This window comes from Sus scrofa, chromosome 4 (genome assembly GCF_054392235.1).
Source record: "Sus scrofa isolate SSC_HxYL_T2T_F1_AM1 chromosome 4, Sscrofa_HxYL_maternal_Yorkshire_Landrace_v2.0, whole genome shotgun sequence".
NCBI classification, from domain to species: Eukaryota; Metazoa; Chordata; class Mammalia; order Artiodactyla; family Suidae; genus Sus; species Sus scrofa.
In genome coordinates, this window is record NC_139386.1 from 31,626,561 (window position 1) to 31,644,303 (window position 17,743).

The following is a 17,743-nucleotide window of genomic DNA, read 5'->3' on the forward strand; positions in this document are numbered from 1 at the left end:
CCTATTTATATAGGTGCAAAGACAACAGCTTACACTGTACTAGGGCACTGGAGGTTGGAGTTAGTTTTTTTTAACTAAGCACCTATTTCAGTTTTTAATTATTCAACCCAAGCAAAGGAAGTCACTCAGAGGTATCTTACACGTTTTGTGTTCTAGGTGATGAAGAACTGATTCGCCAAACTTGGTTTGCCCTATCCAAGAATGTTCCAGGAAATATCGAAAATTAATATAATTCTGTGCATTTGATTCACTTCAGATGTTTTTAAAATATAAAGATTAGAGTACTATGTGATGATACTGACAACATTTGGGTGTACAACTCCAAAATAAATGGGAATAGTTGCCACCTTGCTATTAAGAATTGGCTTAAAAATTTTTTTTCTAGCCTAATTTTTCCTCAGAAGTTAAAATATAGCACTACAAGTGGTTTTATGTCAAAAATCTCCTTAAGCTGTTATGATGCACGATCTGGAAGTTGACAGCATTTTATAGATCCATATTTAAAAGTTAATTTCTCTCAAGTGTGATTTTTATTGGATTTAACAAAATAAAAGCTTTACTTCAATTCAACAAATACTTATTTTTATGTACCTACTATTTAGTCCCTGCCATGTGAGAAATAATATGGTCAGATTCCAAAGATGACTTGATCCTTAAATGAATGAATATTAATGACAACATACAAAGGGTATTGAGATTTTCTTTCTAAAATTGATGAAGAAAAAAATAGAATAGATAGAAAGATTTGGACTGTGCATTGAGCACTATAGGTTATTAGGAACTATACTCAGTATTTTGTAATAATCTGTAAGGGAAAGGAATAAGGAATCTGAAACTGACAAATGTGTGTGTGTACATATATATATATAATATGTGTTTCTATATCTATCTATATCTTTTTTTTTTTTGTCTTTTTGCCTTTTCTAGGGCCGCTCCCGTGGCATATGGAGGTTCCCAGGCTAGGGGTCTAATCGGAGCTGTAGCTGCCGGCCTATGCCAGAGCCACAGCAATGCAGGATCTGAGCCAAGTTTGCAACCTACACCACAGCTCACGGTAATGCCGGGTCCTTAACCCACTGAGCAAGGCCAGGGACTGAACCCACAACCTCGTGGTTCCCAGTCGGATTCATTAACCACTGCACCACAATGGGAACTCCATATATTTATCTATATCTGAATCACTGTGCTTTACACATGAAACTAACATGACATTGTAAATCAAGTATACGTCAATTAAATTATGAACAAACTCACACTCAAGTCCTTTGAACAGAATATATTGATTGTATGTGATATACAATAACCAGTGGATACAGCAAGTTAGTTTTGATTGTATATATATATGTTTATATGTATGTATGTATTACGAATGTAGGTATAGACATCTATATACATGTGTATAGAGAAAGAATATCATCTCCTGGTGCAAAAGAAGAAATAAAGGAGGTACTTACCACTGTGTGAGTTGAGGTGCATTTCTAGAGCTCGGGCATTTGAGAAGCTCTTGGTGCATTGTGGGAAGGGGCACAGACTGGAAATCTGAGGAGTGCTGTCTTCGTTCTCCTCTGACACAGGGGCAGCTTCTCTTTGCCTCCCGCTGCAATAGTACATCAAATGGGCTTGCAGATTCCTCTCACTCCTATACCAGATGCCACAGGACTTGCAAGGGAATATATCCTCTGCAGACAGAGAGACAGGGACACATTAGCTGCTGCCCATTCGGAGCCAATCATGGGTAAAGCAGCACTTGGTTCAATTTTCCTCAGAGCTGGCTTTTAGGTTCTGAGTAGACAGTGATGAGTGCAGTCTTGGGTGGTGTTCCATAGTACAGGAATGAGCTTTTAAAAGAATGTTACACTCAATGTAATTTACCTTCCCACAGACTTTTTAGAAAGTCATACTGTAGGAGACTTCCAACATAAAGCACAATCCTAAACTGTTTATATTTGTATTTCTGGTTTAGAAGAATATGCATTTATAAACAGCAATGTGAAATGGTTTATCTGCTTGATTAAAAGGCCTGATGGCTGAACAAAAGTTAGCCTTGATGCCAACTCCTGACATCATTTGTTCATTTAATAAATTAGTTACCATGCCTTCTCAGTGCCAGACTCTCTTTCAGGCTTGGTGTAAAACAAAATGAAAGACCAAAGAGCTCTTAAGGAGCTTAGATCTCCTAGAGTTGGTGAACGAGTGGTAAGATCATTACATTAGAATATGATGACGTTTCTGATGAGGTATCTGAGCGGTACATAGGGCATGAAAGAGACACAAGGCTGGTGAGAGAACTGGAGGGAGGATGAGGTCAGAGAAGCATTTAGGGGGAAGAGGTGGCACTCCTTAGCCAAGCTGCGAAAGATGAAATTAAGCTAGTCAGGGAGAGACGAGGATAGTGTCTTCCTGAGCAAGGGATGGGCCGTGGGAGCCACAGGGAGACGTGTGTGGAGGCTGAGAGGCTCATCTGTCATCTCAGGCAAAGGGCTGGGAAAGATGAGGTTGTGGAAGGCAGGGACAATGAAAGACTCTGTGGGGCTTTTTTAAGTTTAGTTTTCTATCTCAGTAATTATGGAGATCGCTGAATCATTTTAAGCAAGAAACTGCCAGAAGCAAATATGATAGAATCCTCACAGAGGAGTTGAGTTTTAAAGGTAGTGAACTTAGAAGACTCAGATGGGTAGGAGGTGACTGTGGTAATCTGAGTGAGATGTGACAAAGTTGGAATTGTCCCTAGGACAAGTACTGTTTATTGAGCCATGCTATAATATGTAAGATGTATTTCCCATGGATTCATTCGTGGAAAATTCTCTGTGTGTGTTTTCCCCTTCATTCATTTATAGGTGAAGCATGTGAGGCTGGGTGACTTGCCGTATCTCGTAGGTGGGTGAACTGGGATGGGAAAACCCATGTGTAAACACACTTCCATAATGCCTCAATGGCAAGGGGACAGAGGGAGGGAAAGTCACATCGAGGAAGGAGACCCGATGGAAGTGATAAGCACTACTTAGCAATCAGATGTTAGAGCAGAGAGTTGCGATTCTCCCTGGTACCTAGGCTTCTTGAGAGCATTTCTGGGTTAAGTGATGGCTTCATTCATCTCTAGAGGGACTGGAAGACAGAAAGGTGATGAATTCAGGCTAGGGCACATCAAAGGGAGACCGAATATGACATTACACTGTACAAACTTGGCACTTTTTGTCTTGAAAGGGGGTGCTGATCAGAGGGATGCCAGATAACACTGTAAACTGTGACTAATCCAGGCACAGGGGACATATGGCCACATTAGATACATGGGATTTGATATTTCCGTGTGAAAAAGAGAGGAACATTGCAAAGATGGCCACAGAGGTGTGAAACTTGGCAGAAACTGAGGGACTTGTGATATATAAATTGTTAATGTGCAGTTAGTATATGACAGTGACGGAGATGGCTCAGGAAGGTCCTGTTGAAGGAGATAAGGAGAAAATTAAGGGCCAAATTCTAACGAATGAGAAGGACAGCAGGTACAATACAGAATTTCAGAATACAATTTAATTACAAAACCATATACTATTAGTGTTTATCATTTAGCCCCTCTTACCCAAGTTAGTTACATTTACACTTTTCAGAGGGCCACAGTCTTTAGTCAAGTGTTTATTGAAGCAGGATGACTTTACCTAATTAGCTAATTTAGGAATGAGAACCAAGGCTGCAGCATCTATATTGATTTATTTGGGATTAATAGTTACCTTGCTGTAGAAAGCAAACAGATTATAATCTCAAATATAATTAGAATTAACAGTCATACAGTGGAGCATCCCAATAATATAAGGTACTCCTAGTATACTCGGTAGCAAAATCATTTTGCCTCAGATTCAAGTGGGGTCCATGTCACTTTAAGTTCCTCACTATCCAAATCAAAGTAAAAATCCAGTAAAGAAAATGATGACATTTATATTAGGGAAAACCAAAAATACAGCTTGGGTTGGGTGCACTGAATCCATCGGTTGCATGCAGAGTAATTCTAGATACACCCAAGAAATTCCTTTAACTGCTAGGCCACTAAGGTATTAGTAACTGCTGCTCCTGCTTTCTCACAGAGCTAAGTAAAAGTAGAACAGACTTTATAACTCAGATCTTGAGACTCCTAGGTCACTGATTTTTATGTCATAGAAAGTGTCACTTTGTATGTTGAAGAAATTTAAACTAAGTTCAATAGTACTCTTAACAGAATATAATCACAAAGATATCTGCCAGGGCATATTTTTAAATTCTCCATATAAAGTATTCTTTATATGTATGTTGAAGAAATTTAAACTAAGTTCAATAGTACTCTTAACAGAATATAATCACAAAGATATCTGCCAGGGCATATTTTTAAATTCTCCATATAAAGTATTCTACGCTTATCAATATTTTTCTTTGTCTTATTTTTATGTTTTTTATATAAACTGATGTCTTGATTTATCCAGCCTGCATTTCCACTTCCTTAGTATATCTAATGAAATTTGATTTTGTGTTCTTTTTTCTTATTAAGTTTTAACTCTGGCTCTTCACACCAAAATTATTCTACCATAGGAGCAACAACGAAAATGGCTGGGCTTCTTATAGCTAAGTATCTTGAATATTGTTTACTTTAGAATGTCAGTTTTTGTGTGTGACATTCAGAAATCCAACCTGAAATGAATAACTTTTAAGTGTTCTGTTTATACTCCCATGGAAAGTGATCTCTCTCTCGCTCTCTCTCTCTCTCACACATACACACACACACACACACACTTAAAAGTTGGAGAGAAGATAAAATCACAACACTGGAGAAAAAAGTCTGTCCCTGGTTGCTTGTCAGTAAACATTATTTTTTTTTCTCTCCCATAAATACTCATCACCACTACAAAGCTATTGTACTGGGCTATTGCACTCAGCACTTACTATTGACAATAGCTGTAGGCAAAATAGAAGCCATGGCAGCTTGCTGAGGAAGCAGCTGAATTGAGTCCAGCAGGCGCGCAGGGTACATCCCTTCTGTAAGAGTCATCTGACTGGCAGCTTGTAGCCTTGAGTCAAAATCCACCACAAAGGCAATTAGCTCTTCACCCTCAGAAATGGCCTTCGTAGTCGTGCACCAAAGCTGACCCCCTATTAAGAAGAAAAAAGAAAGAGAAAGATAGAATTGACATAGAATGCTCTAGCCTCTGTACCCTGGATTGATGTCAACAGCACCTTCTCGTGTTTTTCACATCATTTTCTACTGGGGTGGAGTGTTTCATCAAGACAAACAGCTGTCCTCCTCTTTCCTTTGTTAACCTAAAACAATAGAACACCCAGTTATTTTTACCAGTGACACGGGTTTATTTGAGAATCGAAAAGGATTGCAAATCTGGGACAGGCAACTAGAGAGCCGCTTAAAAGTCTGGTAAAACAAAAGAGAAAACTCTTATAGAGAAGGGGGAAGGTGGAAGGTGGAAAGGGCTGTTATAAACAAAAAGTCTATTGGAAGAAACTGGAAGTTCGAAATATAGTGGCTTTTCATTGGCTGAGTTGTTACAGTCGCTTAATGGCTGAGCCTTCGTCAGGTGAGGCGAAATGATTTCTTCCTCCAGCTGAGAGGCATTAAGTACCATCATTTCCTGCTAGAGATGCAAAGTCCATCACTTCCTGTTGCGATCTGCACTGAAGTCTAGTGGTACCCGCCAGCTCCCGCTTCTGACTTCTCTACTCCATTTTAGTGAGCTTTTCCCGTTATTAATTTTCCTACCTCCTATGTGGAAAATTGTATTCCTTGCATTAAATGAGCTAACCAGTGATCAACAGTAGGAGAAGGCTAAGAACCAAGTATAGACATAATCTGTTGAGAGTTTTGTCAATTTTGCCTTCCGGTACTTGGCTTAATCATTAACCATGCTATTACATGGTATACTGCCTAAGAACAAGCATGGTAGGGATCCAGCCATAAAATTTATTTCAGGTGAGCCTTTGAAGTTCCTCTTTCTGTTCTTGATGGAGGTAAGAAGTTATTTCCTCCTCTCTCTGTTCCTCCCTCACACACTTTCAATCTTCCCCCCAATACATATATACACCAGATCTACCCCTACAAAGCAAGTAAACAAAGTTCCTAAAATTTAGAAAGTTAAAGTAACATTCCAATTAGTTCTACTTTCCTTTTACTTCTGTCATTTGGGGTTGAGGGGGAGGGCTGAGTGATCATTTCTTATGTAATTTTCCTTATAATGCAGCTTCTTTATCTCTATTTACCCTGATTGAACTTCTTGAAAAGAAGATATGCCAAAAATCCTTTTCAAAAAGGCTTATTTAAATAAAGATTTGTTTAAATGAAAAGAACTCTTTCTTCAAACAGTAAGATATACTCTGGCTCTGTGCTTCAAATGATCACGTGTGGTACATAAAAAAGAAAATTAACTATGCAAGTACATCTTCTAATGTATTGGAATGCGATAGCAAATGCTCATTTATTTAACATGTTTAGACAGGCAAAGCACTTATATATTGTTATCTACACTCTCAGGCCTAGATATATATCCTATACAGTTATGCCTGAAATAATATGGCATACTTGATATGTGATGCTTTTTTCCCTCATTGTGTATATACTGCAAGGCTATATATTGTACTCATTAAACAAGGAAAAATTATACCCATTCTGATAAGTAATATTGCTCTGTTTATCTTTCAGCATAACTGCCTTTTCAACTGCACTTCATTTTTTCCACCCTCGGAGAGATTATAGTTTTTAAACAGTTTGTGAGAAAAATCAGAAAAAACAAAAAACAGCATATGATAGGACAGAGTTGCATAGAAGATTCAAGACATTGTTTTAGAGAAACCTTGGACAGTTAATTAAACCAGCTGATTAAATTTTAAAGGTAAGCCAACAAAACATCATCCATGAGACTACGTGTTTGTGGAAAAAAATAAAGCTAACATTACAGACCTCAAATTTATATGAAAGTTTCAAAGTAAAACACAAATAGAGTAAAAGACTAGAAAACAACTTTTTTTTTTTTTCACTTTGGCTCTAACATAGCTGGAAAGCAAACAAGTTTACCAATGTTGAGAAAGATAAATATCATATGACATTACTTATTTGTGGAATCTAAAAAAATGCTACACATGAACTTATTTATAAAACAGAAACAGACTCACAGACAGAAAATAAATTTACGCTTACCAAGGGAGAAAGGGGGGCAGGAGGGATAAATTAGGGGTTCGGGATTAAAATATACACACTACTATATACAAAATAAAGCACAAAGTTCCTACTGTATAGCGCAGGAAACTGTACACAGTATCTTGTAATGATCTATAATGGAAAAGAATCTGAAAAAGAACATGTATGTATATAACTGAATATAAATATATATAATTGAATCACTTGGCTGTACACCTGAAACTAACACAACATTATAATTATTTCAACACAAATCTTTTTTAAAAGTTGAAAAACAGATTCACTTTGGCATTGATTTATTTATCTACAAATATAGACGCTAAATGGTATCATTGTGGAACCAGATGAGTGTTGCAAAGTACTAAGTGGTGCTGTTTCTGCTGGTGAGGCTTCTTCCCCTGGAAGGCTTCTATGTTGGGCTGCCATGCCTTCTCTGATGTGCACACAGATCCAAACTACTTACAGCTGTAGACAAGGTAATCATTTGCACCTTATCTTTCCTCTGGGAAACAGTTTATTAAGTGAGTCTGTGTGACAGAGAGGCGGGGAGGGCAGAGGCAGGCACTGCAATTCAGGTTTATTTCAGAGACTGGTTTTTTTTTTTTTTTTTTTTTTGGAGTCATTGGGTTTCAGTGTTGAATGGATTAACTTATATTATTGGTAAGAGTTTACCATTTTTGATAAACTTACACTGTTGTTAAATCTGGCTCTGGCTATGCTTTACAAAAGGCAAGTTTTGAACTTGGGTACCCAGGAGAAACCGATATTTTAGAGAAGGTAGTGCTCAGCACATCTTTATCACAGCTGTGAGCTCGCTCAATAGCAGGATGACACTGAATACTTGTACTCAAACTTTGAACCGAAAAGATCCGATCCATAAATAAAATTCACAAAATACTAAGTGCCAAGAAAAATAAGGAAAAAATGATTTTTTTCTACATTATTAAGCAGCCTGGCTGTGGTAACCCGTACCTGTGTTTTCTGACATGCTTAGGTGATGTTTCACATGTTATTACCTTTACCATTTTCCCTCATTTTATGTTTTTTTTCAGGGCACAGCCTTTTAAAAGGATAAATTAGACTGAAAATGTACTGTCCAGGTTTGATGAGGAAGTCAGTTGTCTTAGCATTTAATCTTTCAAATCATTCATTCGTCAGCTATGCACTGAACTCTCCATGTATGCCAGGCGGGGTGCGATGGCTTCACACACAACTTCACATACAAGCTGGTACACACACATCTAAGCAGACAAACTATGACATTAGGTGTCATTCCCTAATGCTAAAGAGAATGTGAGAGGAGTGGGTGACTGAGACTTCTTAGGGGAGTCAGGCAAACCATCCAAGGTGACTTTGTTATTAACTCAAGAAGAATAATACAAACAACTTATCAACTCAACAGCAAAAAACCCAACAACCCAATTGAAAAATAGGCAAAAGACCTGAATAGACATTTCACTAAAGAAGATATACAGATGGCCAACAGGCCCTTGAAAAAAGGTTCAACATCATTAATTATTAGAGAAATACAAATCAAAACCATTATGAGGTACCACCTGACACCTGTCAGAATGGCCATCATTAAGAAGACAACAAATAACAAATGCTAGAGAGGGTGTGGAGAAAAGGGTATCCTCCCACACTGTTGCTGGGAATGTAAATTGGTACAACCACCATGGAAAACAGTATGGAGGTGCCTTAGAAAACTACACATAAAACTACCATATGACCCACAGAACTACTATACATAGAACTACCATATGAACTAGAAATCCCACTCTTGGGCATTTATCTGGACAAAACCTTCCTTGAAAAAGACACATGCACCCACATGTTCATTGCAGCACTATTCACAACAGCCAAGACATGGAAACAACCTAAATGTCCACCGCCAGATGAATGTATTAAGAAGATGTGCTATGTATACACAATAGAATACTACTCAGCCACAACAAAGAACATAATAATGCCATTTGCAAAACATGGTTGGAACGAGAGACTCTCAAACTAAGTGAAGTAAGTCAGAAGGAAAAAGACAATTACCATATGATATCACTTATATATGGAATCTAATAAATGGCACAAATGAACTTTTCCACAGAAAATAAATGCATAGACTTGGAGAACAGACTTGTGGTTGCCAAGGGGGAGGGGGAGAGAGTGAGATGGACTTGGAGCTTGTGGTTAATAGATGCAAATTATTGCCTTTGGAATGAATAAGCAATGTAGCACTGGGAACTGTGTCTAGTCACTTGTGATGGAACATGGTGGAGGATAATGTGAGGAAAACAATGTATGTGTGCATATAATATATATATAATGTATGCGACTGGGTCGCTTTGCTATACAGTAGAAAATTGGGAAAACACTGTAAACCAACTATTATGTAAAAAAATAAAAATAATTAAAAACTAGAGGAGAATATAGAGCTAAAATGGCAGACATATATGTAGGGAGAACCCCACAGTTACATCAAAAATTACTGGCAGAGAAAGGAGCATGCATGTGAGTGTAGAGTTATGGAAGAGCCTGACTGATCCTGGGAATGGCTCAGGGGCCAGCAAACCTGGAGCTCGGAGTCTGAGGGAGAAAGAAGGGGATTGTGGGCAGTGTCCCGGATCACAGGGTGGAATATTCAGTTAGGAGGAATGTTGATGTCGCATTGGTAACTTTGAAATCAGCCATGGTGAGAGCTGGAGAACTTGCCGTCAGAATTGGTGAACACTACAAACCCAGACTCCTTCACACAAAAAGTTTAGACTAGGGTGGGGCATTTAAAAATATAACATTAAAAAGTTGTGTCTGGGTCATGGTGGGGAAATGGTAGACATTTATTTGAGTGAATGAGTGAACAAATTCTTGAGCTGCACTCTTCCCTCACAGAATATAGATCTCAGGCTTGTGAGGACAATAAGCTGAAGGGGTAGGAAATGTTACCTGGAGAGCTCTCAGGAGGCTGTTGTAATGGTTCAATTGTGAGAAGTGTAAACTGTGAGGAAGCAAAGGGCCAGTTTCAAGAGACAGAGCTGAGGGAAGACTGGAGTGATTTTGTGTTGAAAATGATACTGTTTCTGGTTTGAGAAGCCAGATGATGCTGATACCATTAACAAGGCAGTAAAGCTGGCATATTAACTGGTGGTATGATACAGACAATAACAGATACTTGGTATTACTTAGGAATACTTTATCTGGTTCCAATTGTCTAGGTTGTTTACGTATTTCATCTATTTTAATCCTATTGATTATTCTATGAGGTAACAGAGTTTCCAGATTTAAGAGTGGAAATAAATGGAAGTTTGGAGAGGCTAACTTGCCCAAGCTGTTCACATTGCAGAAACATTGGCAGAATCAAGATTTAGACTTCTGTCTGTCCAACTTTAAAGCCCGAGTACATGTGTATTGTATATGTGTTTGTGTGTATGCATGCATGGAAATACTGAATTCTTCCTGGTCTGCCACTTACTAACTGTGTGACTTTGCACTTGTCACCTAAGCATTCATTCTATCTTTTTCCTCAACCTTCAAAATGGGGGATGATAATAATAGTACTAAGCTCATAGTATTATCAGATGGATTAAATAAACTAATACATGTGAGCATAATATTTGTACCTGGCATAGTAAGTGTTACATAACTGTTAACCATTTATCTTTTTGGTTCGGTCTGGTTGTGGCTATTATTCTTATTTCTCACTGCCCTGCTGAGTGCAAGAAAAGACATCTCACCAGTAAGAAAAGATGAACCTATGAATTCAATGAGCAATGTCTATCTTTGCTTCACTGGAGAGAGCTAACTCATTTCAGAAGAAAGACAAAGGCTGCATCATTTCTCCATCACATACTATATCTTGCCCAGTTGGAAGTAATTTCTAGTAACCTACATGTGGCTGAGGAGATGGAAGAACCAGTTTCCTATTGTTTTTAGAGTTAGGGTAAATACAGCTAACTCTAATTTACAATTCAATTCAAGGCAGTAGTATTCATCTTGATTAAGAAGCAATCTGAGTGCATGAAGATGATAAATCATGTTGATATTTAGCTTTTTTGGTGTCTTCACCAATTGACCTCATGTTCAATGGAAACAAATCACAAGGTATTACATTTGGCTTTAAAATGAGAGCACTACTATAAACACACACACACACACACACACACACGTGCGCATACACACCAAGAAAAGCAAATTTAAAAAAAAACCCACAAAAAAACAAACCTAACCACTGGAGAACAAGCATTGGCAAAAATGTAGAGAAAATGGGACCCTTGTGCACTTCTGGGAGGCTGTAAAATGGTAGAGCCACTCTGGAAAACAGTATGATAGTTCCTCAAAAATTTAAAATATTACTACCTATGATCCAGCAATTCTACTTCTGGGTATAAACTCAAAAGAACTGAAAGCAGGGTCTCAAAGCGATATCTGCATACTCATGTTCAGAGCTGCATTATTAAAAATACCTAAAACATGGAAGCAACCCAAGCAACCACTGACAGAAGAATGGGTAAGCAAATGTAGCAAATACATTCAGTGGAATATTACTCAGCCTTGAAAGGGAAGGCTGAATTCTGACAGGTGCTAATAGCATAGGTGAACCTCAAGGCCATTATTATAAGTGAATTAAGCCAGTTGCATAAACACAAATACTATACAATTCCATTTACTTGAGGTGCTCAGGATATTCAAAGTCACAGAGAAAGTAGGATGGTGGCTGCCAGGGGGTAAGGGTGGGGGGGAGTGGGGAGTTTACTGGGTATAGAGTTTCAGTTTTGTAAGATGAAAAGTGTTTTGGAGATGGATGTTGGTAATGATTGCACAATAATGTTGATATACCTAATGCCACTGAAATATATATACTTACCACAATTAAAAAGTTGGAAATTGATGGGATTTGAACAAGGAAGTTTGGCTCTGCAGTCTGAATGAAAACCCAGGAGCCCCAAGTCACAATGCCATCTGATGTTCACTAAGTAACCACATTGTACCTTGTTGTGATGACTCAGTTTGAGTAATGGCACTGCTATCTTTCTGAATCAGACATAAGATGGTTCACTTTATGAAACTATCGAGAAGATCTACACAGTGGTGAGACATAGCTTTAAAATGCATAGCTATGACCTGGAGAATGACATCAATCTTTGTGATGTGAAAGTAAGGCCAGGTTATCTTTTAACATGAACAACAGCTAACACTTAGGAAGCACTTACTATGTGCTGAGTACTATTCTAAACATTTCACATCTTTTAAATATGGGTCTAGCATTTGCCCAATTCAATATTTAAACTGCAAGTTGAGCTGGACACCAAAAGAAGCATCCCAATTCTTCACAACATCTTTAACCTTATAGCACTGGTTGGCAATCTTTTTTTCCTTTTTTGGGCCATCCTGTGGCATATGGAGTTCCCAGGCCAGGGAGCAGACCAGTTGTGACCCATGCTGCACCTGCGGCAATGCCGAATCCTTAGCATACTGTGCCAGGGTAGGGACTGAACCTACATTCAAGTGCTGCAGTGATGCTGCAGATCCTGTTGCACAACAGCAGGAACTCCTGGTTGGCAATCCTGACTGCACGTAGATTCACCCGAGAGCTATTAATCAACACTGGCTTCTTCTGACACCAGATAGGTCAAATCAAAATCACTGGGAGTGAGGTTTGGGCTTCATTATTTTTTAGAAGCTCCCCAGAACACTTCACATTCTCTAGAGTTAAGGCTCACTGGCATAAGGGTAAATGATCTTCGCTTTGTACAGGGTAGAAGGAATGAGACGATGAACAAAAAAAATCTCCCTGGATAATCAAATATTTCATGGACTTGTTCAAACAACTCGGTAGAGAGATGTCCACTTTGAAACTCAGAAAATGACAGCTGAAAAGAGCTTTGAATAATGTTTGAAGAATGGGGGCATGATGAATGAAAAGGTGTAGAAAGGTGGATAAAGGATGTAATGACTTAGCATCATCTTTCAACTGAAAAAAACCAGTTAGGGATTTAGTGAATTCGTGAACTGTATTCAGTCTTACAGTGTTTAATTCTTTATTATTTTGAACGTGTGTAAGTTATTATTAGAAATGATCAATAACATTGCAAAAAGCTGTGAAAGGTCATAGTGTGCAAACCAGAGCCAAAAAAAATAAAAATAAAAAATCACAGTCCGACTGCTTGGGCATGAAGTCTTTATCAGATGACATCAGGCATTGAAGCAGCTATCTGATACCTTCCTCTCTTTCACCAAATGGAAAGGTTATTTTAGGATTCTCTCTTTGTCTGCTTCTTATGCTGCAAACATAGTCACTCTCTCAACTCCACACTCACACACCACTCCCTTCACAAATAAAGGGCAGATACTTTCAAGGTTCCACAGAAAGTAATAACTCCCAAGACCTTGACGTTCTTGAAAAACCATGTACTTACTGTTCTAAGTAATGTTTATGATCAAAGTTCTTGTACAAACAGATAGGGTTCCTAACAGGAAGCTTATAAATTTTTCTCATAATTGCTGTCAAAACTGCAGTGAAGTGTACTACAAGTTTTGATAATAAAGAAAAAAGTCACAGTTCAAACTCGATTATATTTTGGAAATTCACGCTCCTCTTACTAGAAGCAGTGGCCTTAAATATCTTCCCATCCTGCCAAATTTTTCACTTGCACTTTTTATTATTTATGAAATCAGTGTCTGCACAATGTCATGCAGACCTCTGCTGATAAACTCTAATTAAGATTAAGACAAGGCTTTGGGAAAGGATCCCATCATTAGCAAACATGATAAACACAAAAATACTCCCTACTTGTCAACCAGGAGCAATTCAGTAACCTAACAGTATTATCTGTTGCTAGGTTACAGAGCTGACAAAGCTTCAATTATATTGTTCCAACATACCTATAGAGTTCTGTATAAGCAAAATGTATCCAGTATAAAAGCATTTAACTTTGCCCATGCTATCTGCAATTTGTGGTTCCTTACAATGGTAAAAATCAGGTTAATAATTACATAGCCTGCTGAAAAATCTTTTCCATGTGTTATGTCTATACATGTTTCTTTCTAATTTATCTGTGTGATTGATAGACGCTTTGTAAAAATAAGGAAATGCAAGCAACCTGAAGCTGTAAACCTGAGCACAGCTACGATTGGGCTCATCAAGATACAGACCTAAGGTTAGTATAAAAATATACGACAAATTGAAACAATTAAATCACATTTAGATTTTGTATTACTCTGTGTCAGTATGAACAAGAAGAAGGAGCCTCAAGCAAACAGACAGGGATACCAGTTTGAAACTTTAAGCTTAAAAAAAAATACCCAACACATTCACCTAACAATACATGAGGAAATAGTGGTTTTCAGTAATTTATCCTAATGTCTTTTCTAAGGATATTTTAAAAGTGGAAGTTAGTAACTTTTACAACATAGCATAAAGTCAAGTCTTACCTCTCTTTATTAGTCTGGGAACACTGGAGGGGAAAAAAATCATTTGAAACAGCCTCCCCAAATACAGACATTTGACAGGGGGGAAAAAACAAAGAAAAAAAGCCAAAAAGCTATATGTGTAAAAAGAGAAAGTCTATGTGAATCAGACCTTAGAGATTTTTTTTTTTTCTTTAACCATGGGTGATTTTTTTGTGTGTGATTTTCATGGAAATTTGGAGAAAAAGTAATTACATATAAATAAACCAGCATTTTAAAATAGCTTTGGCATAATATGTTATATACTACTAAATTGCTGCAGCATTTCTATTTCTTAAGATATACAGTGCACTACTTCTGCATTAATCTTAAAGTCTATCTCCTTTGCATGCATGATATACAAGAGGACAGCCAATTGATGATCATGGTTCAGTTCATAAAGATTACATATTGGTTGATAGAGAATAAACCAGGACACCTCTCAGGCACACTCAAGTAAATTAAAGCCATTCACTGGGGGAAAATGAATGACCTGTATCACACACACACACACACACACACACACACACACACACACACACACACGGATATTGTTTCTAGAGGTGGAGGAAACAGGGATATTTACTTGTTCAGTCCTTAACTTTTTCTGTATTACTAAATGATTTGAAAAACCAGTATGATGTTCACTTATGGAATTTAGTTTCTTCACAACTGTGAAGTGGTTTGGCAGAATAATTCCCTAAAAGCTAAAGAACTACCCCATTTCAACATCACACGTGTTCCTACCTAGATCTTGGGGTGGGGACATTCACACAGTGCATATATCTATATGTAGCCACATGGTTGAATACCAATTTTATAATGAATTCCAACCCAATACTGTTGAAATTCTTGACAGTGGAGTAGCACAAGGAAGAGAACTTATAAATTATGTGTGCCCCTTCTTTGAAAACCGCTATGGAGGTTTCTTTGTGCATTGGCAAATACAGTAGGAATATGAGGTATTGTGTGGATCCTCCTGCACAGCACCTGATAAAAGAATAAAGAGCTGTGACATATTCTTAAAACAATAGAGGAATTAAAGGGAAACAATGGGCCAGCTGCTTCATTAATACAATCAAAAGGGAGCCCAGCACAGAGGAGTCCAGATAATTAAGCACTACTCTTTTAGACCTCCTTTCTAGAATAAAATTGCTTAAAAACGTATTAACTACTTCATAGTTGTTAGATAGATCTCTGCACTTGTTTATTTAGCGTTGATTAATGCCTTTTTTTCTGTATGCAGCAACATGCCAACTCATAGTTTACCATAGTTTTTGAATAAAATAGAGTGAGAATAATTGATAAAGATCTGCACAATACACAGCAATAAATCAAAAGCATTTTGCAAAAGGTCTCTCCTGTTTTTAAATAATCTTTAACATTTTTCATTTGTACTTATAGGCATGGCAGGGCATTTTGGGGCATTCAACTTTCCCATGCTGGCGTTCCTGACGTCTTTTTATAGAACATTCTAGCAGTTTCTGGGAGGAGGAAAAAATTGGACTTGACCAGCAACTCTAGAGAGTGCCTTTGGTTTGCGGGGCCAAAAGGGAGAGTGGATTTTGTTTTAAAGAAAAATCTTCTTTGCCTTTTTCAATCAAGAGGGATGGACACATGGCAGAATTCCTTGCCAAATGCACTATTCATCCTTCATTAACTTGATTATAGAAAACAAAAAACACAAGTTTTTATGCTCTTTGTGTTAAAATGCAATTTACAAGATATCAAGGCTTTCATTCTTCAACTCTTCTGTAGGCAGCCTTTCCTCTGATGTCAACAGAACCTTTAATTGCTTAAGAGCTGGAAAATTGGGAACTAAATACTGTGTGCTGAAAATTGAAGTGAGAATGGAAAAAACACACTTTGGTTTTCTCCAAAATATTTTTAAGTTAGCTTATGTCAACCCAACATTAAAATTACAAACTTTCCGGAGTTCCCTCTATGGCTCAGCAGTAACGAACCCGACTAGTATCCATGAGGATGTGGGTTTGATCCTTGGCTTTGCTCACTGGGTCAGGGATCCAGCATTGCTGTGAGCTATGGTGTAGGCTGCAGACGAGGCTCGGATCCAGAGCTGCTGTGGCTGTAGTGTAGGCTGGCAGCTGTAGCTCTGATGTGACCTGTAGCCTGGGATCTTCCATATGCCGCAGGTGCAGCCTTAAAAAGACCAAAAAAAAAAAAAAAGAAAATTACAAACTTTCCCAAATAATGTGGTCAATTTAAATAAGATTTATCTGATTCTGATGATTTTAGCATCTTAAATGAGAAACTCAGAATTAAAAAGAACAGGAGTCAGGGAGATAAATGAATAGACATATTTAATCATATTTCTGAGATTAAGAGAAGAAAGGTTTTGCTTTTATACATATGTGATGTATGATTTAAAATTTATCAGCTGGAGTCATATTTCCAATGATCTTCCCGGATTACGTCAATATGTTAGAGGATATGGAATATCTAATTCCAGCTATGAAACCTGGCTTCTGGCTTCTGACTTCAGGAGTTAGTTTGCAATTAACTAGATACATTTTGCTTGCATACCAGGAAATAAAAACATATAAATTACCAGTCAATAGGTGCAAACAAAAAGGACTATTGTAGGAGTTATTGTATGTGATTATTTATATATAATATACATTATATAATAAATATTTCTGCTTTGTTAAGCCCCAAACTTACTTTGTTAAACTGAAAGTAAAAGTAGTTAGACATGAGTTTTTTATAGGCTTATGTTCAAATGAATCTTTTCAAAGAGATATCTCTAACATATCAGGTTTATAAACCATGTCTTTACTGCAATGCACGAAAACTAGTAAATGTTATTAGTAATGATTTATTAAAAAATGCTAAAGTGAAGCACCCTCTTTCAGCAAGTATTTTGGAAGTGAACTTATCATCATCTGTGAATTGTCATTTTAAATATTATATGTTGTATTATTTAGCATAAATTCAACAGATACTAGTGGTCTGAGCAGAACTCAGAATAAAGAAACATGAACACCCTCCTTAATCTAAAGGAATTACCTGTGTGACAAATAGGAAATACTCTCATCCCATTGTACAGATAAGGAAATCAAAGCCAGCCACATGTGTTACCTAAACTCCCCTCCTATTACAGAGGGCATTCCCAGGCCCCAACTC

The 17,743-nt window shown here is 37.5% G+C and overlaps 1 protein-coding gene across 1 annotated transcript in view; it reads right to left on the bottom strand.

Annotated features, from left to right (window-relative positions):
- Positions 1-17,743, bottom strand: part of ZFPM2 (zinc finger protein, FOG family member 2) — a gene marked incomplete at its 5' end in the record, with an annotated part of 382,811 nt that overhangs the window by 4,544 nt on the left and 360,524 nt on the right. Inside the window, 2 exon segments of the mRNA NM_001195374.1 lie at positions 1,455-1,679; positions 4,906-5,112. Of these exon segments, the coding sequence (NP_001182303.1) occupies positions 1,455-1,679; positions 4,906-5,112 (432 nt within the window).